Raw genomic sequence first — 23,301 nt, forward strand, 5'->3', positions numbered from 1 at the left:
ATAGAACAGCTCCATAGGAATGAATTAAAACACCAAATTGCCATTAGAGAAAATAGTCACACAGGTTAGTATTTGTGAGATCAGGACATTTTCCCCTTGGATTCAGCAAAACCCCTAAACATTTACTGAATTATAAACAAGTGAATAATTCCTTCCCTATGCTACAAGCTGCTCAAATACAACTGGAATGCCTAAGTGCTCTGCTACACAGGGATGCTATTACTCACATCCTTAATGATAAGCACGTGCTTCTTATTTAACTTTTTATGTTGCCATGCCTAAAGAGAAGCATCCATCTAATTAATGTACAGTTATGAGAGTCCACACCCCCAGAGCTTACTGTATAAGAGAGAATACAAAGAGACAAAAGCAGTACAGTGACAACTTATCAGCCAAATGTAATTTGAACCTGCCTTAATCTTATTTTATAGCTAATCTGATTAGATGATGATATATTCAGCCTTATTTCACGCTAGTGAGAGAGGACAGAGTCCACTTTTTTGGCAGAATCTTCCTTTTTTTTTTTTTCCCCTGTTTGTATTAATGCTGGATCTGTACAAGGCACCCACAAAGCATTCCTCACTGATCCATGTAGTTAATCAACTGTGTGCTGTTTATCAAATTCTGAAGACTAAACTGTAGATTTGGTAAGCAAAGGACATCCTGACAGCACTGAATGCACTCAAATATTACTTAAGCAGATCTATCAAGTCACGCTACCACGATTTCCACAAGATATTCCAATTTGTTTACACCTCAATATGTCCTTATGCGTTTTTACTTCATATTAATTCTTCTGCATTGCCCCAGCAAAGATAGATCTCATGAAATCAAGGAAATGAGCAACCATACATGTATTTGTGCTTTTCTCCAAACTCATCTACAATTCATTTAGGTGCAACAGGGAAATTTAACAACCATATACATTCAGAATCCATTTTCAACAAATACTGAGAAGGTAGGTATTAACATTTTTGACAGTTTTCTTCTGTGAAAAAACATGCCTACAAATAAAATAAAATATGCACCAGATATTTTCTTCTAAGTAGGTTACTATTCTGTCATTCTATAGAGATTTTGATCTCTACAGCAGCTTCTGACAAGCACTTTGGGATCCCCACACAACTTCAGAAATGCATTCTTCTATAAAAGGCAATAAAATATATCAGCCTTGGCACAGATTGTCTGCAGCAGCAAAGTTAAAAAGTAAAAAGAAAAGTTATATTAAATGCCATACACTATACTCCATGACGCACTATATTTCAGTTGGATATCTTCCAATGAGAGGGCTTTTAGTATAGACACGTTTTGTATAAGAGCTCCTTAGAATTTCAGGAGGAGTTTGGCATAAATTAGTATCATATATATATATATATATTTCTGGGATTAATACACTTTTCTACATTTTTAGAAGACTGAATGTTTCAATCCTGAAGTTGGTGATCCTTTCCCTACCAAAGAAGTAATAACCTTTACCTATTTATGTTGCAAATACTGGCATTAATTTATTTTCTACATATAAACCCAAGCCATTATACGAATGCATTGTTAGACTGAAGGAAAAGTACTCAGCACTGAAATCTGATATTCTAGGCTTCCCTTGCTGAATGTTGCACTTGATGTCAACACCAAGCAGTTTTAAAACACGTTTTTATTGCTGTCCAAGCCTTTTTTAAAAAAAAATTTTTGGATGGGTTAGAGCAATAGCATGTCATCTACTCAGTATTTTTACACATTCAATGTTTTGCAAAGTCCGAAATTTGCACATCTCTCATTTTTTTGTTCTCTTTAGGGGGCTGTTGTTAGGCTAGAGTTAAGGCTACAAAGTTCTTTATAGAACAACTGCCTTTTGAGATTGCCCTTATTTATAGAGAAACTGAAGTGGGCAAGGCTCGCTTCTCTAATACCTTGTTTTCAGGACCTACATCTTACATCTCTACTTGCTGCTGTGTTTCCTCTGTATTATGAGGTCGTTTTACAATTACAGAAGCTCCTGCTTTTCCCTTCTTGCTAAATTTATTACTACTTGTGCTCCCTTTATCTTAGTCTTAGCCTTTGACATTTGCCAGCATTCCCCTGGGGAAGTGAAAAGAGCAAAAGAACTTGATTGTTTGGTGTAGCTCCTATGCTTGAAGAACGCACTAGAAGAAATCAGGAGGGAAGATGTGCTACAGGGAATTTACTTTAGATACGCAGGGCATTTGCCAGTTTGGTAGCCTCATAAACAGTTCCATGCAAAGAAAATGCCCAGTTGTTTTCCCCTCCTTTTTATGTGCATGTGATGTGGAAGAATGACGTAGAGTGCTTGACTGTGCTCTTACAGTAAGAACTTCTAAAACTTTTCTTAAGTTAATGACGTTTTCCTCAAATTAAATTGGTATTCTGCAGAAATCTGATGGCATTTACCATCCCAAACTTTCTGTTTATGACACTGACACTACACAGGTGTTGGGATGTGGTTTTTTTTGTTGTTTTGTTTTTGTTTTTTTCCTCTGAGTACTATGGAATACGGACCTTGAGCTTTAATTCAGTCATTCCAATGTTTCTTTATCCTTTTGGGTTTCCTTTCCAGAAGGAGATCCCTGGGCTTGTTTATTGCTTCTGGGCTTGTTTATTGCTTCTCTTAAGCAGTTGCTGTGTTCTGTGCATTTCTGCGATCAGGTCTTCAGTTCCTGTGCTGTTCTGTTGATTTTGTCTGGCTTTCTATACATGCCAAGGAGAAGTAATTCCTCTTACTGCATGCAGGAGGCTGCAGCACCGATTTCTTCCAACTTCTGGTGCCAGTTACATTGTCCACACTAGTGAATTTTGATCCTAGATTGATCCTTGCAGTCATCTTGCTTTTGCTTATTGCTTTCTACGCATCTCATTTCTGTACAGATGTACTGAGGTCTACGAGTTGCTATGGCTATGGTGTCCTTGTTAAAATACAATCTTCTTCATTCCCTGTTTAACAGAGGCATAATTAGAACAAATGCTTACATTTCATATTTTACAGTGCTGTTGTCAAGTCATCATAAGTGAAACATACTTTTTTTTCTAAAATAAACTATGGATTTGATAGAGCAAATTGCCACCAATTTTTGCACAGCCACATGGTTGACTTGGGAAAATGCATGTGGTCTTTTTTTTAAAATTATTGACTAATGAGTCCTTTTCCATTGCAAGAGCAAACAGTTTCTTTAAAGGCTGTGAATTCATGGTCTTCTCCCCAGGCGTCTGTGCAGAAAGTCAGCTCAGCAGTACTCGGAGGTGAAGCAGCTTTCATTTCAGGTGGATGATCAGACGGCCCTTGGGACGGTGTGGTGATGAGCACCACCTAATTGCAAAACCCACGAGCTTCCGTTCGGCTTGCAGCCCACAGAGCCTGACAAACGAGGCCTAGGCACCGAGAAGCCCCAATTTGGTGGCTGTACCGAAGGCGACAGCCACCCCACCATGGGCACAGCTGTTGGGCTGGCCCAATGTGGCCAGGTTTGGAGAAGGCAGCGGATGGTCTCGGTGCACGCCTGGCTCACCAAGCGAGGGGTTCGTGGGTGCCCTTGCCCGGGGTGCCCGTGCCTGCTCCTCCGTGATGCTGCTCCGCTGCCATTTCCTCGCAGGCGCTGTGCCGCCGCCGAGAGACACCTCAGCCTTTCCCTCTCCCTCCATTTTCACACTCCACCCACTTCTTGCTTGCTTTCTCCATCTCTGTCACCGTCTCTCGCTCTGGACCTGTCTTTATTTGGCACTCCCGGAAGCCGCTGGGCATTTCTCTCGCTGCCTGCCCGGGCAGCTGATGTGCCTGACTGACTGACACCGGCTCCCGCTGAGGACGAGGAGGAGGAGGAGGAGAAGGAGGAGGAGAAGAAGGAGGAGGAGGAGGAGGAGGGAGAGCAGCGGCGAGGAGAGGCGAGGCGAGACGAGGCGAGGGAGGGGGGGAGCGAGTGACCGGCTACGGATTGTCATTGCAGAGAGGAGGGGAAAAAAAAAAAAAAAAAAGAGAGAGAGAGAGAGAGGCTGCACGGGTCATCAAAACAGGTAATTGAAGAGCAGCGAGGGGCGGGATGCGGGGGGCCGGGCGGCGGCGGACATTTTGTGGGGCGAGGAGGGGACGCCCCGAGGCTGCGGCCGGGCTCGGGGCTGGGGCAGCGCCCTCGGGAGAGGCCTCGGCGGTGCCTCCGGCTCGGGCCCGAGCAGGCACAGCGAAGTCATGGCAGGGCGAGAAAACGCCGAGGAAAACGGCAGAGCCGCCCCCGGGGCTGTGCCCAGACCCCTCGGTCTTTGGGCAGCCTCGGGTGGCTCCCCGAGGGGTGCCCCTGACAGGCTGTGGAAACGCCCCTCTGCTCGTTGGTGTGGACCCGGCTGTGTCAAGTGATGCCGGGCTTTGAAGTCTCTTCGTCAGCGTAAGATGAGCTGATTTTGGTGGAGGCAGCTGGCGAGCGGGGCTCCGAAGTGCTTGCTCCTTGCACGCCCAAAGCCGGGGGTGTGTGGCGGGGGTGGCGGGGGAGGGAGCCCGCTGAGGAGCACCCAGGCGTCGCTCCGAGGAAAGCACGGGGTTAAACAGCATCCTAGGGAGAAAGAGCCGAAGAAATAACATATATACACTTATATTCATGTATGCACATGCATAAGGGATTCTGCAAATACAGAAGGACGTTCTGGGGGAGCAGGAGGAAGACAGAAATGAAGAATTGTGAAGCTGAGATGCTGCATTTTGCACTAAGTTGGCCTTTGGAAGGAGTACTCGCTCCCCCAGAGGCTCAGCCAGCACAAAGCCAAGAAGAACTTGTCGTGACCCCACCTAAAAATGCAAAATCTGCCTTTTGCTTTGAGGATTGCTAGTGCTCTGTGTCTTAGCAGATCGACAGTGATGATTTTCATCATGTAAAACTCAGATTTCATAATGAGTAGGGGCAATCTTAAAAACAAAGACTATCTGGGGAAAAGAAAAAAAAAAAAAAAGAAAAGAAAAAAGTGGCTTTATATGCATTACCTAAGTGTGGTTGTCTTCAAATGATGGAAAATATTTTCAGGAAAAAAAAAATCCTACAAAGAGGCCAGTCCATTGGGAAATAATTTGAAGGAGTCTGTTTTGCAGAGGAGCAGGGTGGGATCAATACTTCAGATTTTAATTATTTTTTTCTAAGTCTGACAAATGTGGCAATGGTTGATGGACTATTGTGTTTCATTGTTCTGTGAAGCTGCAGGCAGAAAAACAGGCCTACTTCGGAAATGTAACTTTAAAAATTATTTAGAATAGGAAAAACATTAGGCAGAATGAGTTGAAACTCAACACAGAATTCTCAAAGCTGCCCTTTTAAGACTTTACTGATAGTTAGCTTTCCCAATTTTATGCAGATTTAATCCTATCATTTCCTTTTAGTTGCTTACTATGCAAATGATTATAAACTGTCTTCCGATTCTGTACATTTTCAAAACAAGGATTTCATAACACTGATTGGTTCTATTTCGAGCAAATCTGCACAAGAAGAAAAGCAATATACCTCCTGTAGCAAAGCCTGCTACATTGAATGATAGGACCTTTTAGGTCGTGGTCATAACAAAAATGTTAGTCTTCAGAATATTCTTAGGATTCCTCTGCTTCTTCCCTCCTAAATGAATGCTGCTGAGATGTGGAAGGTGGAGAGGCACAACTCCAAATGTAATGAATAAAATATGTTTTCTCAATTAAATAAAAATAAAGAGGATGTGCATTATTTACTATTACAGTAGAGCAAATGTATGACATGTTTTCATTATTCTTTGTCACCTATGGTGCTTGCCTCAGTGGAAAAAAATGATTCCTTATATGCCATAAAGAGGTACGTCAAGATATATATAATCTTAGCAAGAGTACTAAGATTACATATATTGAAAAAACTCTGTATCATTAGATTTTCTAATCTCAGTGTATAATCTATGTTAGCCATTTAAAATACCAAGGGGAGCCTAAACTAGAAGCAAACAAACAAACAAACAAAAAACTATAGAATTAGCATTCCCACAGTACTAAAATTCATGGGAATTGGAATTAGCAGGTATTAGAAAAAGAAGTACAGTGCAGCAAGGAGGGCTGGAAGCAGAAGAGCTGTGTTCAGCTCCCAACCTTGACGTTGACTTGCAACATTACCTGGAGCAAGTCACACAATCTTTCCATGTTCCCATCTGTAGCCTGTCAGGGACAGTAACATTGTGAGAGGTTTGAACATGAGAGAGAAAAACAGCAAACAACCAAGTATCTTTAAAAATATTCCTTGTTGTCCTGCATGTGTTTTAACATTGTGTGCAACAGCAGCAAACTCAATAGTTGCAGTTGCTGTCTTCTAGAGCATCTGACTTGATGAAAGAGAAAATTCTTTAACATCATGCTTACAGGGCAAAAACAAACAAATGCCTCCAGTAAATCAGGTATAAATTACTTCAGTTATTCAGACTGCTGTTTTATTATGAATTGGTTAAAAGATTTTGCTTGATTAAGCACTCTCAAAATATATTAAAAAAATTAATTCCTTTCTCAAAAAATTTAAGTACATCTTTTGAAATAGGGAGAGCAATTGGGAAATTGTCATCAGTGTCATTTTTGTGAGGTATACAGACAGCTCTAGTTGCTCTCATATTTTCAAAAAATGAGTAATTTTGGCAGATGCGGTTTACTGACTCTCCAAATAAGAAATGGTCTGAACTTGAAAGGCTCAAATATTCTTGGAGAGTGTTACTGATAGAACTATGTCAGAATATCAACACCTTCACTAAGCAGTGTACATTGAAATGACAAAACCACACATGAGCGCAACTGCATCTATGGCAGAGATTCTGCTGATTCAGCTAGTTCAGCAAGGGAAAGAGGTTTTGTTTTTGTTTTTGTTTTTGTTTTTTAAACCTCTCTAACTTTTGTCACCATGATAGCAAGACTGTATGGCATACTTATGGCCTCAGTCCGCGTTCTTAGTACTGTTGTCTTCGTTTCACCTGTGTAGGTTCAGGTATGCTATGTCAAACCTCGGGGTGTTTTTATTACCAAAAAAGGTGCCATTGAAACTTGCTGTGTCTGACCCACGTGTTTCAGAGAAGAACACAGTAGAGGAATGGCTTGTAAAATCCAAAACACCAGCAGCACTATGCTGGGAATCAAAGGCTTAATTATTTTTTGGGGGGTGTATATTAAGAAGACAGGTAAATGGTCAAGTCCCTAACTGCATAGTGTCTTATTTTTCCAAGAAGATGTGCTGAGATCTTGTTCGTGAAAGCTGTATCTTCTATTATTTTAAATAGTTAATTAATTGCTTTCTGGAAGGAATGCAGAGAATGATTTACATTTCCATGTGTAACCTGTCATTGTTTACAGAGAAGAAATAGTTGAATAACTCAGCTAACAGCTCTGGGTCCTCTAAAGCAACCAGCACAGAAGAGGCTAACATAAGCACCTAAGATGGGTCTAATTTGATCTTTCTGAGCTTCAGGATACCTCACACTAAACAGGAGGGATAAATAGATGAATGTCTCGACTCTTGTGAGTGAGCAAGGTTGCATGGGCCTTATACTTAGGGCCTCTCAGTAGTAACCAGGTTAGAGCAGGAAATAGAAAGGTCTTTTTTAGTAGCAGGTGGCCCATTTCATCCTCAATCAGAAGCACAGGCACAATCCATTGTGTTGCTAACAGTGCTGCACAATCAGTGGCCTGAATTTTAGAATGGGAGATGGGCCAAGGCCTTGAGTTGTTGCAATCAGTGAAGATCACAGACGAAGCCACGGCAGCTGCAGAGCAAAGGGAGTATGCAGATGGCTCAAAGTTTGCTTCGGCCCTCAGGGCTGCTGTTGTGCTGGAAGAAGGGCCACGGGCTGCAGGCTGAGCCATGAGACCATCAGACCATAGTCCTGAGATCATAATTGCAGCAGGACATTCTGGTAGGAACAAGAACGGTAGCTAACCTGGCTGAAATTAAGCCCAACTATTCCGACATCTGACAGATGTCCACTGACATTTCAATTTGTAGTACTCTTTGCTGCTGTTGTTTCATTTCGCGTGATTGTTTGCATCAGAGTGACTTCCTTTGCACGGCCAGAGGAATGTTTCCTCTGACTTTCAAATTCAATCTGAGATACGCTCAAGTAATGGATGCGTTCCAGAGTTGACCTGTCACGCCTACTCTTGCAGGTATAAATGAGAAATACCTGTTGGATAGAAGGGATTATCCTTCAACATTGATGGTGAAGAAAATCCCTGATAATCAGAAAGTCAGAAGTTCAGGCTTTGGAGCAGTATGGATCTGCATGCAAACTAGGATGTGGTGGTGTTCCGAAAGGCCAGGCTGCCAGCAGACAAAACTGTTACTAACCCTGGCACTGAATAACTCAGCAGTCTCATTTTTTTCTGCAAAAAAACATTTCATAATTTGTGTTTTTAGTTTGAAACACTGCCTGTTTACTTTTAACTTTCTGCATTCGCTTTTCTCCTGCCACATCTCAGAAGTACGGCAAGACGATGCAAGGTTTTGTGCTTTGTGGAGTTTACCCTTTTGGGCAGTGCAAATTCAATTTGGTTGGAACCATAGCGTAAAGAATCTCACTGTTCAGTCATTATGAACTGAACTGAAGCACTTTAATAAAATCAATGCCTGCACGCAGTGTTTTCTCTGTTCAGCAAGGCAGTCTGCTTACATACAGTAATTGGACTTGTGACAGGTAATTAAATGGCTTGTAAGGTCTTTAGGATGCTTGATTACATGAAAAGCACTGTGCTAATACATAGTAAATGAGGTGGCTAAGAACACTGTGTATCTGTCGATTGGAGAGGCACAAAAAATTACACTTCATTGGAGGGAAAGAAGGAAATAAGACAAAGGACTATGAGCAGTGGAAACATGAAGAGGGAGCATAAAAAGAACAGGAGAATGTACTGAGAAACTGGGTTGCCTTGGTTATTTTAAGTCAATCATGCTTACACAGACTGTCAAACCTTGACTGCTTCAGTCTATCATTAAATAATGAATTTGTTCTTTGTGATCACAAAATTGGTAAGACAGCCAGAATTATTCAGCAAGGGATGGGAGCTCTTCACAGAACTTACATATAATTAGCAGTGAACTGATATTCCAGGAGGTACTAAACACATACATGAACACATGACATATTTTAAAGAATTCATATTACATTATCAGAGGCCTAACCACGGTCCATGCTATTATTACATTGACTTGTAAGCACACAGCTTGACACGTGCAATTGCTCACCCGTAATTATGGGACTAAAATGGGTTGTGATAAGAAATCTAAAGTACGTCAACAGTCTTAGGGGTACTTGTCAAAATAGAGATTATTTTACAAAGCAGTTCTGTAATATTTTTAAAATAGTGGGATACAAAAATGCTCCATTCCTCTCCTGCCTGTTTATTTTTGTAGACAACAGCTTGATCGCTGGGAGAGAGAGAAGCAGGGGAAGAGCCAGAAGATAAGCAGAAAAGTGTGTTTTGTGGTACCAATAGCATAAAGCCAAAGGAAAAACTTAGTTAAATGGAGGAGGGACAGCATGAACCTGCTTTTTCCTCTTCTACACAAAAATATTTTTTTGCTAACAAAAAATAATCCTTTAATAACACAAAGGGTATGCTAAAGACAGAAGTCTACAGACAAGGTAATGTAGGTAGCACACTTTTGCACATAGCAACAGACTCATTTCTAGTATATTAATGGTTTTAACACATACATTGAGCTACAGGCAGAAGTGTTTTATGATGAATATGCTAGAGCCAGCCAAGACTTCAAACCAACTAATCAGTCAAAATGGCACAACCAACCACAAAAGGCTGATGTCACCCGTTTTTGTCCACTCTTCCAGCTTTTGTCCCTTTTAACCGAAACCCAAAAGTTTTCAGAATTCTAAGAACCATTAAATATACAATATTATATCTTTTACTGGGAAAAAATAAGAGAAATTCAACCTATACGTGAGAGCTTTACAAAGGAGCTTGTAGCAGATCTAGGGACAAAACAAGAAAAAAGGGTCACCAAAAGCTCTAATTTGTCCCCTGAATCATTCTCCTCATGCAGGCCTTTTCTGAGAGGTCTTCTGGTTTAATACAATTTGACATCACTTTGACAAGCCTCTGTTTACATTCCTCCCATACAGCCAATGGGAAACAAAACACGAGCCATACAAGGTAACGTTTCTGTCTACCAACACACTTTCTTCTAGCCAATGCTCCCTTGCTCTGCAGTCTCCACCCAAAATCATTTATGGCAATAACCCAAATAGCTGGCCACGCAGCTGATAACAGGCTGCGTCTGAGTTCCTCCTGGGAATGAGCAGCCCCTGAGATGCCAAGCCCATAGGTTTTCATCGTTTGGACTAGAATGGTGTGCCGCAGGGATTTGGCTCTGATGCCCCAGGTAGCAAAAAGGCTGCCTGCTTAACTCGGCTTGGAGCTGGTACACACATTTGAATGACAGTGCAGGAAAGCCAGCCAGCTGTGCCTCAAACTGCCTTTTTTTTTTTTTTCTTTCTACTTTTTCAGAAATAAAGTGCTGTAAGATGTTTTTGTTATCTGAGGGGATGTTCAAGAATGTGTATGCATTTCCCCTCCCTTGATACATATTGTGCAGAAGAACTGAGAGGAGACAGCATTTTGGATCTATAAGATACTCGAAACTGGCTTCAAGACAGTACCAGCTGGCAGTCTGGGGTTTCATATATTTTGTTTATTGCATATCTCAGTAGCAATTTATTAAGACTATGAGAGAAAGCACAAGTACTGGCTGCTGTACTTTCAAGAATAAGATTGTGTTTTTTCAAGCAGTGTAGGAATGCTAGATACAATAAAAATACCAAATTGCTGCCTGTGTAGGCAACTGTCCTTCTTTGGAATAGAGAAGAAACGCAAAATCTAACCTGTAGCATCTCGGATGATGAGAATGAGTCAGGTCAGGCTTCATTTTTTCAGATGCCAAGTGGATTTGAAAGGACTGGTTCTTAGAAAGAAAAAAAAAAAAAAAAGAAAAAAGAACAAATCACTTCTTTTTCTTCTAAATTGAAAGAATACTAGGAATAAAAACAAACAATGAAATCTCATACTATCTTTTGATGACGTTTGTCAGAATACCATACTTTACAGGGTGGCACCATTCCTGTGTTCAAACCTGTCATTTTTACATGCCTGACAAGTCATCATCTCTTTTGTTTATTTTTTCCCTTATGCTACTAGCCTGTTTTTCCCTTTGGGCTCATTACAGCTTGTATCTCCTTGACACAGAGCAATATGGTCTTCTGCCGTAAGTTACAAGCAGTGATAACAAGCATAGTACCTGTATGTTTTGGCTTCCAGTTTGACTGCTATTTGGGATGGATGTGTCAGGCAATTTAGTCTATTGACTAGTTTTTTCCCCTGATAATTGATAAATGGTGCTTTAAGACAGATGCCAAACTAGGGAGAAAAGCAGTGCTGTTCTCCCAGGGCCTGTCTATAAAAAGTCTGCTTTTTGGTCTTCATTGTGCTCCTCCTCACTTCTTGGGGGGGAAGAAATGACAGGTGGCTGTATTGCCACATGCCTTTAGCACCCCCAGAAAAGATACCACCAACAGTAAACTGGGCATTTCTATGGATCCTCCTTATTTTTTTGTGTTCAAGAGACAGTTAGTAATGCCAACATTTAAGTAATTATCATTAGATGTGATTTAACACCTTTCCTAGCTCTTAGCCGACCTTATTTTCAGTGAAGAACATTGTGCTTCTCCACCCAGGATCACGCTGGAGTTGAAGCAGTGTTGTTCTTAACTCCTTACAGGTAGTCAGCATCAGCTCCATGGAAAGGTATATGATTAACCTTGATAATCCACATCAAGATCAAAGCTTTAACTAAAATCCTGGTGGAAACAAGATAGAGAATCTGTCCTGATGTAAAACTGTGCTTTATGGAAGTGGAGGCATCCCACAGATGTATTTACATCCTCTTTACTTTTTATTAACATGCAAAGATTTTATCTGGCACTGTAAATAGACTGGTCTTATTATTTATTTATAACATAAGCTCTGATGCTACATCACACAGACAGTATCTTCGCGGAGTCAAGCTGTACCACTTGTGTTCTGACTCCTTTTGAGCTGTGGGTTTGTAGTATCGATTTCACCACGCACGGTGGAGTGTGGAATGATAACTAATCAGAGGGACTCTGAATACAGGCCAAGAAAATGCTGAAGGCTGTCCTAATATGAGTCAGATATGTGAATCCCCAAGTACAGGCAAAGATGTCAATGTCTAGGCTGAGAATGGCTCGAGAGATTTGTCATGCTATTGCTCAGTGGAGTCTTTACTTCGGATCAGTAACATTAATGTCAGTCTTGTTTGCAAGAAACCTAGCTGGCTGATGGTAAAGCAAAGTGTAAATGTAAGGTTATTGGATGTATGACCAATTTACTCTTTAAGTCTTATATATAGTAATGGCAAAAGTGTACTTGTACTTTATTCCTACACAGGATAACTGCACATATCCTGCACACATGGATAAAAATGTCCATGGGGTTATTAAATCAAGTCATTCCCTTGAGCTTCTGACACCGTAACCCATATTTTCAGCATCTTACAGAGGGCACTTTCTTGGGTGGAGCATTACAAGTCTGATCCATTGCTGTTTGTTTGTAAGATTAGTCCAAGTGCATGTAGTCAAGTCAGAGTTGGATCCTTCGACAGGCAAAAGCAGGCTAAAGAGGCAAACAAGGAGCCTCTTCCAAAGAAGTTCTGTGCATGTCATCAATTAAACTTTTAGGGCAGATGGAAGCTAACATAGTTACCAGCCAGACCATGTCTTCAAGTAAAGACAAACAGGAAACGTACTGGAAATATACTTTGAAATACTAATGAAAAGAATTGACTGTTAGTATGCTTCATTAGACCAGCCTGACTTTAGACTGCTTTAAAACATAACTTTTAAAACAGGCATGTTTTTAAGCCTATACATAGTAGGGTACAATGTGAAAAGAATATGCCCATAATACTTTTGAGGAATAAGAGTGCTTTGTTTTAAGAAAAGGTTTAATAGTCTCAGAAAAGTTTACATGTTTCAGAAGCTCTCTTGACACCTTCATATAACCCCTTGCCAAGATACCTGCAACCTTACAAAAAGGTTTTTTTTGTTGTTGTTGTTGTTTGTTTGTTTGTTTTTTGAGAGTTCATTGATTTTTCAAACAGAACAGAGTACATTTTCAATATAAGCCGAAGAGACCCCCCTCTGAATTTTGGACAGTGTTTATATGCACAATGCTTAATGTCATCCCCCTTTGGGGGTTTGCTTTTTTATTTAATGTAAATAGAAAAAAAAAAAAAAAGCATAAATTCCAGACAAAACTTTCTCATGAGAATGGTTCTCCTGAGACTTTCTCATTGTAAAATCTTCTGTTCCGCTCTTAGGTCAAACTCACACCCCCTTATATTTATAGGGTAAAATCTGAAGGTCCCACCTTGTTTGACAGAGGGCATGACTCACTGAGAGAGCTCTGCATGTGTATCCAGAATCCTAGTAGCTTGTCTCACATTTAAATTTTCAAAATAAAAATGATTATTTATATTCTTTAGGATTATTAATACTGATTTGGAAAACAAAAGTCCTCTTTTTATATTACCCTACTTTAAATAATAACATTTAGATTTTCTCCCCAGGGTAAGGGGACGCTGAAGCAGCGTTGCTTGCTTTGGTTGCTAGTGCTGCGCAGCGTTGCACAGGTTATTGCAATCCAGTATTACCCTTGGCTACCTCAACAATACCATCACTTTTAACAGGCTGTTCATTAGCAGCTGATGCATTTACACATATATTCCAGGCATGCCTAACCTTTCTGACTGTACAAGCCAAACACCGATGTCCAGTGCCTGACAGCGACAGGGCAGGGACCACAGAGCTGCTACCTGCCAGCTTCCCCTGTCTGGGGATGCCGATTCCCCCGTGGTCCCCACTTCCACACCACCCTAGAGCTGGGCAGGGGACACAAGCCTTCATGTGGGAGCTCTGCTTGAGCTCCCACGAGGATCACGCTCATCAAGGTCACCACCAGCCCCTTGCTGCACATCGCTCAGCAGAATAAAACACAACCTTAAGTGAGGAACATGGATGTTCAGCTCGCTATATGAAACACCGGGGGGGTTAAACATAGCTTTCTCTTCGCTTATGTAACTGTTTCTCAGTCTGTAGTGTGTAGAGCGCTGTGTTCCCTGAGATGCTGGCCGGTGTTCAAAAGTGTCAGTGCCTACACTTCCTGGCATGGAAGAAAACAGATAATCACATTGTGGGGCAATGTAAGGATGTGTGAGTTGTTCAAAATTTAGCCACGTTTCTGTTTCATTTTTCATCAAGAATTACTGTTGCAGCACTGCATAAGTAGGCCCTGGCTTTTCTTGGCTTTTTTTTTTTTTTTTTTCCCAAAGGTTAATTAGTGCTCGATTTAAAAAGCTTGAGAAACACTGATTCATATCAGGTACTTTCATAAGGAAAAAAAAATTAAGTGATAGGAAATCACATCAGAAGAACAAAGAGGAAACCTTTGTGGCTTCTTGTGTAGTCATTTAATAAAGTGACTAAATCTTATGGCAAAACATGAAAGACCCAGACAAATTTCAGCACATACCTTTAGAAAAATCAGGAGGTATATGTTTAAGGTCTGGCTTCCAGTCAAGTATTAATTAAGTCTGTATTTTTGCCCCAGTAAATGGCTGATGCAAATCGCTGTAGGGATAAGTTTCTACCAAATACATTTATAAACACTAGAGGCATCTCAGTACCTGATTAGGAGCATCCACATATGTTTTTCACAAACTGCCCAAATGCAGGCTGCCCAGAGCTACACAGCAGTGGTTTGTATCTGCTATTTACAATGAAAACCATGGGATGACCACTGATCGTATCCCTTCTTGTCACAGGAGCAAGTCCCCCAATGTCAGCTGCTTCCCTGCAACTGTTTATAAGCCAGAAGGACAATATTTAAAACCCATGAGCTTTGCCATGAAAGCTGATAAAGCCACCAGATGAGCAGAACCGTGACGTGAAGCGTGGATATTCTTCTAACCCTGTTTTTGTCCTGAATGATTTTTTCAGAATGGCAGAGACTCATGGCTTGATGGAGAGACTGGAGAAGGCAGTGACTCGACTTGAATCACTATTTTCAGATTCACATAGCTCTGGTGGAATGGAGTGTGATGCCATTAACGGTGTCAATGGAAGTAAGTCTGCTTTTTTGAGGTACCACCTCCTTCTGTTGTTAAAAGTCAGCTTGTAAGAAGAGCAGGTGTTTTTCTTCTAAGCATGATTATAAATTGAAATAGCCTAGAAAATGCATGATTTGTCTCGTCTCTTAAATATACCCTCCATATTTCAAGCTTTATTGCACTTTCCATTTTAGCATTTATATTGTAGATAACTCACAAGATGAAAATGTCTGCTTGAGCCCAGTTAGCAGTAGAAATGAGACAACCCAAAAATTTACAGCATAAATATTCCTGAAGTCACTGATATAAACACCGAGTTTATTTTCCAACTCTCTGAATTTCACAGTGCAGACCAGCATCATTTAATTGATTAACATCCTTACTCAAATAGGAGTTTGTTCATAAGCACTTGCTCACTAAGGGCTGCTACACATCCTTGGCCTTACTTTGATCTCTCTTGAGCTGTCCCTTCTCAAGTGGATCTCCCAAGCACTGCATTGGAGATACATGAAAGAAATGTCTTCATTTATTCACGTCATACCACCAAATCATATTTTTTACTCCCTTTTTATTTTTGTTGTTCCTGCCACTAACAGGCTAAATAACCTTATAAATGCGTCAATTCTGATGTTGACTGAATAGATGTACCCTTTCCTTTCTCAAGAGCTGTTATTTTTTGGTTGTTTTGTTTTGTTTTTTTTACCCACAGTCCCTGCATATATCCCTTTCTTAACTTCATGTCCTTCACTTTCCATATTCCTCAGCCCTTCCCTGCCTTCTCCAGAGCAGAGCGCATCCCAGTGTGGGCTCAGCTGCTGTACAAGTGGCTGGCATCTTCTTTACTGGCAGAAGCAAGCTACTGGATGTCAGCTGCTTTATCACAACTGTATGCCAGCCCTCGCCCAGCAAGACATGTGAGGGACCTTCCCCCAGCTCCCTGTGCCATAGGCCTACGTGCTGCCAGTTGCTGTGGAGCAGCTGACTTCAAGCAGTACGTTTCTGTGGCAGCTTCCAGCAGGCTTCCCAGAGCAGATGAGCTGGCTGGTCAGAGTAAGCTTCAGTGATAAAATGTGTACAGTCTGGAGAACATCTAGACAGCTAGTAAACCTTAGCAAGCTCATGGAGAAACACAATCCATGTACAAGTTAACAAATAAATCAATCACCAGAGGGAAGCTCACATTTTCTTAAAAACATAGGCAATCCTATAATGAACCCGTTTGGGTGAATCTCTGTACTAATCCAGAGCTCAGAATTGCAGAATCAGGGCTGCTATTACAAAAAGAGATCAACTCACCATGTCAGGTGCCCTCATGAAAATTACTATATCCTTGCCCTAGCCTAAGGGCTGGATAAGGTGAAGAACTTCACCCCCCCCCCCCCTCCCAAGGGGAGCAGAGCCTTAAATCCAGATCCTCAGAAGAAACCGACTGATGAATGTTGTAGGAATGAGATTATAAAACACACCCGCTGGGAGAAACAGCAGCAGAAACTGATATGAGCAGCACCACAGGGCACTTCCCAGCCTGTACCACATCTCCAGGCTGAGCTGGCTCACCTGGGGACTCGGGAACCAGCTGTTGCTGATGCAGGTAGGAAGGACAGCAGCAGTTCTTCAGTTTGGATGATGGATGCACACAGACTGCCACAAACGTAATTCTCTATGCCTGTATTACTGTGTCTCGGGAGAGGTTCAGTCAGTCTCCACAGCAATTGCAGAGCCATCAGTCTTACAGAACAGGTCGCTCTTTCTTTTCCTACTTTAAAACTGACTCTATGCCAAAGAGTGTGACATTTTTTAAGTTTGTAGAGGAAACAGATATGCTGCTTTCTTCTACCGTGCCCCCTCCCACCAAAAGACCATTCCATAACTGGAAGCATTACAAAAAGCAAGCTTGCCTTGTTTATTAATACGTTTTTGGAAACAACAAAATAGTGGGGAGCATGGGAGGAATGTACCTTTACTTGTTACCTACAATGACAAGATTGCAAACAAATCATTCAATTGCTCTGCGCAGCCCACTATAGTAAATTCTCCTGGGAGTTAGCTGTATTGAATAGCAAAAAACAGCACAGTTGCTTTCTAGTTTTGCATAGCACAATTGCCATTTGGTGAACTGCTATTTAGAAGTCTGACCTAAAGGAAAAGGTTACAATGATTCTCTTGGAGACACACACAGATTTTGACAAAGAAGGCAAATGGGCTTTGGAAAGCATCTCCACAACTAAAACCTTTTGTACACTAGGTCATTCGAGGGGTTTACACACAAACACTTAATATGGAAGAAAGCCCAGAAATTCCTCAGAATTAAAGGTGAGTGACATCAAGGGAACAAAAGAAGCCTTGAAATCCCGCCTAGCTGTCTAACTACAGTGTGTTTTTTTTTCACACAGGCCATTGCAAACTCCAATTGCCAAAGCCTTTCTTTTTTCTGTCAAGGAGCCAGATGACTCTTATGAAATAAAGAGGGCTTTCAAGATTATGAATTTGGACACAATTGTCATATAGTGCCAAAAGGTTAAAGCAAACTCTCTGGAGAAAGCCTGGTACCTCTTCAGAGCAGCCTTTAGGCTTCATTAAGGAGGGAGAGAGGCTGGGAAGAATATTAACCTTGGTCTCTCAGATCCTACAGATGCCATAAATTCACACATGCATTGCTCATGCTGGACCTGGTACAGGTTCTGAGGCATAGACTTGACGATATGTCAGGGAGGAAGGAGTGGGCTGGAAAGCATCCAAGGAAAGATTATTTTGCTATCTTAAACATTATCACATAAAGCCATGTAGAAAGCTAGTTACGTAAGAAACTGAGTCTCATCCTAGTCTTCTGATTGTCCGCTCGATCAGGAAACTGCTCTGTATACCATACAGAACACAGCATCTTTACTCCTCCGTCAGAATATATAGCACATACATAATCAGGGGGATGTGCTAGCTACAAGAACTCTTTGAGCCTTCCTTCTTCGAGGACAGTTTTATAAGGTCACACAACAAAGTAAGGAAATTACAATACCACATCTCACTGCATCAATTGACTGTCAGTCGATTGACAAGGCTCTACCTTGCTGGCAATCAAATGACTTGTTAATGACTGCCAAACAATACAGTGAGTTGCAGGAATGGGTGGATGGTATAAAAATAGTTGTTCAGTAAAGAGCAGATTCTTTTTAGGGGATGGTATTTGTTTTATGTACAGTAATACGATTTTGTTATGACAATCACCCTTGTCGGGCCAGTAGGCCTTTGAAGGGCTGGGAAATACTTACTATAGCACCTGTTATTTTAATACAAAAGAGGCTTCTTACTTACAGTATACAAAGACAATTCCCTTCATGCTCCTTGCCAGGTTATACCCTGGAGCAGGTGGTTTGTTTTTCTTTCTTTCTATTTAGAAAAACAATCATTATGCATCATTTTTCACTGATTTTCACCAATTGCACAAACCAACGAGTAAAGCAGAAATTAAGTCAAAGTAATTTTCCCTGGTTCTATGGTATTTCTCCTCCATGTACTACACAGGAAGAATATAGAAGCTGTATACATGATGTGCTTTTTGAGCCCATTCTAAGGGAATGCTCTTCTCCTGCAGGCATAGCACCCTATGTCGAAGCGTTTGATAGGCTGCTGAATGGAAGTGTTGCTGAGTTTCTCAGGTACAGCAAGATTCTTGAAGGTGATGTGAAGACACATGTGAGTATTACTCAAATTTTCCACCCACGGTATAAATGTACAAGTCTTGGAAACTGTGGGACCAGCCTTGATTGCTGAGTAGAGGAGAATTTTAACAGCAGTTCTCTGAATGATTAGTCCTTGAAAACACAGGCATAACACACTGAGGGCATTTGGTTGGGGAAGGACTTCTGGATTCATAAGAGGCTGCCCCTCTTCTACAGCACCAAAGGCTTAAGATTATAGCATGCAAAATATATCAATGTTCTCAGTTGCAAGCAATTTGAATTGTCCTGTTGGCTGCTAAGGTTCCTTTGCAGAACAGGAATGTAGTTAAGAAATGAGTCAGCAATTGAGCAACAAACAATAGGAAGAAATGATGAAATTAATTTTTTTTTTTTTTTCATTTTATTTTTAAGCCTGCCGTCTGTAAACTTGGTGGTAGAAGGACAAATATGGACTCATTTTACCACAGTTTCCAAAGCTTACCAGTATAGGTTTTGCCAAAAAAACACCCATAAAAGATACCCACAGGGTCAGTTTGAGCTAGGTCTGAGTGTGAAGCTTTTGACATTATCTAATGGATCCCTGCAGTCAGGCCCATCTCCATGTGTGTTCATGATTTCCCAGTTCCTTGCAGCTGCTGCCCCGCGTAACAAGCAGTGCAGCCAGAAAAGCATGCAGCCCTGCAAGCTGCTGGGATTGAAAGGACAGCATAAGTATTTTGCAAGACAGCCAAAGCAACCAGTTTGTTCACAGAGCAAGAGCTGTGAACTGTCTGAACTGTGTTTTGTCTATGGTGTTACAAGTTCTTGTGAGTAGGGTAGAGATTCTGAGCTGGTTAGGCCTGAAGATCTAGAGGGAGTAAGGAGAATGGGTGGTTCTAGAGGATCCCTGTGTTTTTAAGGAAATGCTGGATTTCCTTTTTTTTTGTAAAAGGAAATTATACGTAAAAAAGTCTTTTTACATTAACAGCTATTCTATAAGCTGCTATGTATGTACTTTGCTCTTAAAATAAATAAGAGGAAAATTAATAAACTGGGGAAACAATCCCTATACACCTAACAGAGCAGAGAACAGATCCCTGGAAGGATCTGTCCTAGCCTTGGTCATGAAGTTCATTAAGCACCATTATTTTGCAGTTGATTTCTCAACAGTTTAAAACCAATATACAGAAGTAGCCTTGGTACTGCACCCCAACACAAAGCAATGAAAAAGTTCACATTTAACATTGTAAATGACTAAACCCTCTGTAATTTACAGTATCTATAAATGTTTAAATCAGTAAATGTATTAATTTGCACATTTGTCACTATTTGACATTTATAATTGAGTCCATATAAAATAATATGTATAATTTATCTGCCATGTCTGTGGATAGTCCCCAGCATATTGTTGATGATAGTGTAATGCAAACCATAATAAGGAGCAAGTATTAGGACTACAAGATTATACATAAATGACTTTCCTTTACATAAAGGAACTGGTGATTCTGATTGCAGCCTATTAAATATTCTGAAATCTTAGATCCCGAATTTACAGCACGAAGCAGACCGTGGATGCCTTATGCTCATACTTATCACTGCAGCAACATCTGTGCTTTACCTTAACAAGTGGAACAAGGAGTATTTTTCTTCTGGGTGTCTTATAGACCATGTGTCCTCAGCATTATACTTGCAGCTGCTGTCTCTGCCACATAATTAGCTGAAGGGAAGGTTGTATTTTATTTCAGAAAACACCTGTTGCCTAGAAAACCTCACATACCTGACTGACCAGAATGGTAATATGAGTGAAAGAGCGACTTTATATTATGCTACAGATATAAGGGATTTAACATGATGTGTTTCGTGCTGATTGCTGTAGGGATTGTGCGGTTTGTGTTTCTGATGAAAGGAAGAACACAGCCATAACTCGTATCTGTTGTGCGCCCCACGCCTGTTCTTTCAGCATGCTGAAATAGTCTATTGAAAGAGAACAAAAATAAAAAAGAAAACTAACAGCTAGCTCCTGGCTCCATGCAGCACAGTGGATTTTACAAAGATTAGTTTATCAAAGAAGTGTTCTGCTTAGACTCAGTCTTGAGAGCAACATATTTCTCATTCAAATTACAGTACAATGCTGAAGCTCTGAGGTCAACTGCATGAAAGAAACTAACCACTTTTTAAATGACAGATAAAATGGCTAGCCTTTTTACGTAGTCTACTGAAAACAAATTATCCTTAATGGCTAGGACGAGATCCCTTTCCTGTTCTATCACTGTGGGATAAAAATGTGGTGATTATATGGGTGTTTCTGTGGCATACAGAAATGCCCCTAGAGGCGCAGAGTTTATGAAGGACCTGTATACTGTCTGTGCCATAACAACAGAGCATGTGAAGTTGCTGAATAGTGAGCATGGCCAGGACTGCTGCCAACCAGCTGTCCTTGGCCTGACATACCAGTGCCTCGGAGGCTGTCACCAACTATTACAGGTTAGAACAGCCCTGAAGCTGATGGACCATGTGTGCCAACACTGGACCATTCTTCTCTCAAAATGAGGGAATTCAAAAGCAGTAAAACATAGACTGCGGGCCTACAGCATAGACAGTTCCCTCGTAACCAGCAGATATGATAGCAGTGGCTGATTGCTAGACCACAGAGATACAAGTCCTATCATTATTTGCCCTGATGCATCCACCGCTACAGAAAATGTGCTGAGGATGATGGCGAGCTGCCTGAGGAAGACAGTCTACCTTCAGATTGTGTCCCAGTGGGAACACTGGGCAGGCAGATTTGATGGGCTCTTTGGCATGACAAAGCATAGCAAGCAGGATTTCAGAAGAGTAAGAACAGGTTTTTGTGATGTGTTTATGATGAGCTTCTATGCATTGTTTTTGTTTTTGTGGTATCTCAAGTGATGGGACACTTTGGCTCGAGTTCGAACAATGTACCAGATGAGACATAATGATAAGAAGAGAATGTACTAGTTCTACAAGAAAAAGACAGATAACATAAAATTTCCATATTATAGTGTTGCATGTGATATGGAACAGAGAAGAATTACAGCCTCCCTGTCAAACACATGCACTAATACTTGCCTTTTTATTATTGTTTATTTGTAAGAATCTTCTAATCTCCAAACCCCAGCAGTTCAAAGAACAGATTGACTGGGTGATTCAGTTATACTCCCTTTTCTCTCATCCAAGCTATTTAGCTAGGAAAGGTAAACCAGAGAAACATTGACATCTTTCTCCTCCCCTCTACCATCAAATTCCAGCTGCTGAAATGCAGAGCTCAGACAGACAACCAACTACATCATGTAGCATAGATTGAAGCACTCAGGAATACAAAGGCTGTTGGTTAGCTTGTTCCTTACGGGGAGAGAGTGAAGATACAACTCAATTACCTGTATGACCATGCAAACAACATGCCAGGGGAGCAGCAATTAACAGAACTGTATCCCACCTGTAGGGATTCTCTGTGTGCATCCACTGATCTGTTTCCATTGTGAGCAGAGGAAGCAGTGTTCACGCTATGGAAATGCTGTTTGTATGCACATACCCACAAAGGTTTCCTTTTCTTTATCTATTACTCAAACACTATGACATTCTCCTCTGCTCCTTCCAGGCACAGTCCATGTGAATACAGACAGACATCTGAAGGCAGGAGTTATCTTTAATGAGGTATCTTTTACAAGTTATCTTTATATTCGCACTCTGCAAAGTGCAGCTCCAGTTTGGCCCATCAGCAAAGTTAAAAAATTATAGCGTTCCCATTTCTTCCAAAGAGTAGTTATTACACATGCCATAGCTGTATCTTGCCTTTTCTTGTGAAAGATGCTGAAGAATTAGTCAATGACATTCACAGCCCTGAACTTCGAACCGGATATTCTGTCTGTGACATACCGAACAAACACTTTTGCGCTTCATATTACCTAATCAAAGCACAGACTATCAAACCCATTATTTGGCTGATTCCTCATTAACAAGGCAATTTGCTTACAGGGCAACAGAATGCACAAGTGTACTCTCCATGTTGTTCTTTTGTGCCCAGAGGCTGTGTGGTTTTAGGCATTGTGTTGAAAGTTGAATTAGAGCTCAGAGGAGAGGATGATGTCAACATGCCCAAAGAGAAGCTCGCTGTCAGCCTGCCTTTGCATTTCTGTGATAGCTATTTTCTGGTGGATGAAATAAACACCAAACCAAGTAGCTACCATAGGACCTGGAAATACAAAATTAAATAAATAAAAGAATAATGACAAATATTTTTTACAGTCTAGAAAATAATCTGCTGAAATAGACTAAACATAGAAAACAGTTCTGCCATCCATCAAAGTGAAAGCAAAAAGAACAACAGCAAATAATCAGCAATAAAAAAGCAACCTTGGAAATGTATCAATATTAGAATTTATTTTTAATGATAATTCAGTAATATTTCTCACCTTGCATGTCTAACATAAGATATTCATAGCATAAGCAATGAAGAA

The 23,301-nt window shown here is 40.9% G+C and overlaps 1 protein-coding gene across 1 annotated transcript in view; it reads left to right on the forward strand.

Annotated features, from left to right (window-relative positions):
* The first annotated feature begins 3,875 nt into the window (after positions 1-3,875).
* Positions 3,876-23,301, forward strand: part of CAP2 (cyclase associated actin cytoskeleton regulatory protein 2) — a 63,488-nt gene continuing 44,062 nt past the window's right edge. Inside the window, exons 1-3 of the mRNA XM_082752454.1 lie at positions 3,876-4,020; positions 15,058-15,182; positions 18,757-18,857. Coding sequence (XP_082608580.1) covers positions 15,059-15,182; positions 18,757-18,857 — 225 coding nt within the window. The 5' untranslated portion in view covers positions 3,876-4,020; position 15,058. The remainder of the gene's footprint in view (positions 4,021-15,057; positions 15,183-18,756; positions 18,858-23,301) is intronic.

The sequence above is a fragment of the Aythya marila genome, assembly GCF_965140915.1.
Source record: "Aythya marila genome assembly, chromosome: 2".
Taxonomy (NCBI): domain Eukaryota; kingdom Metazoa; phylum Chordata; class Aves; order Anseriformes; family Anatidae; genus Aythya; species Aythya marila.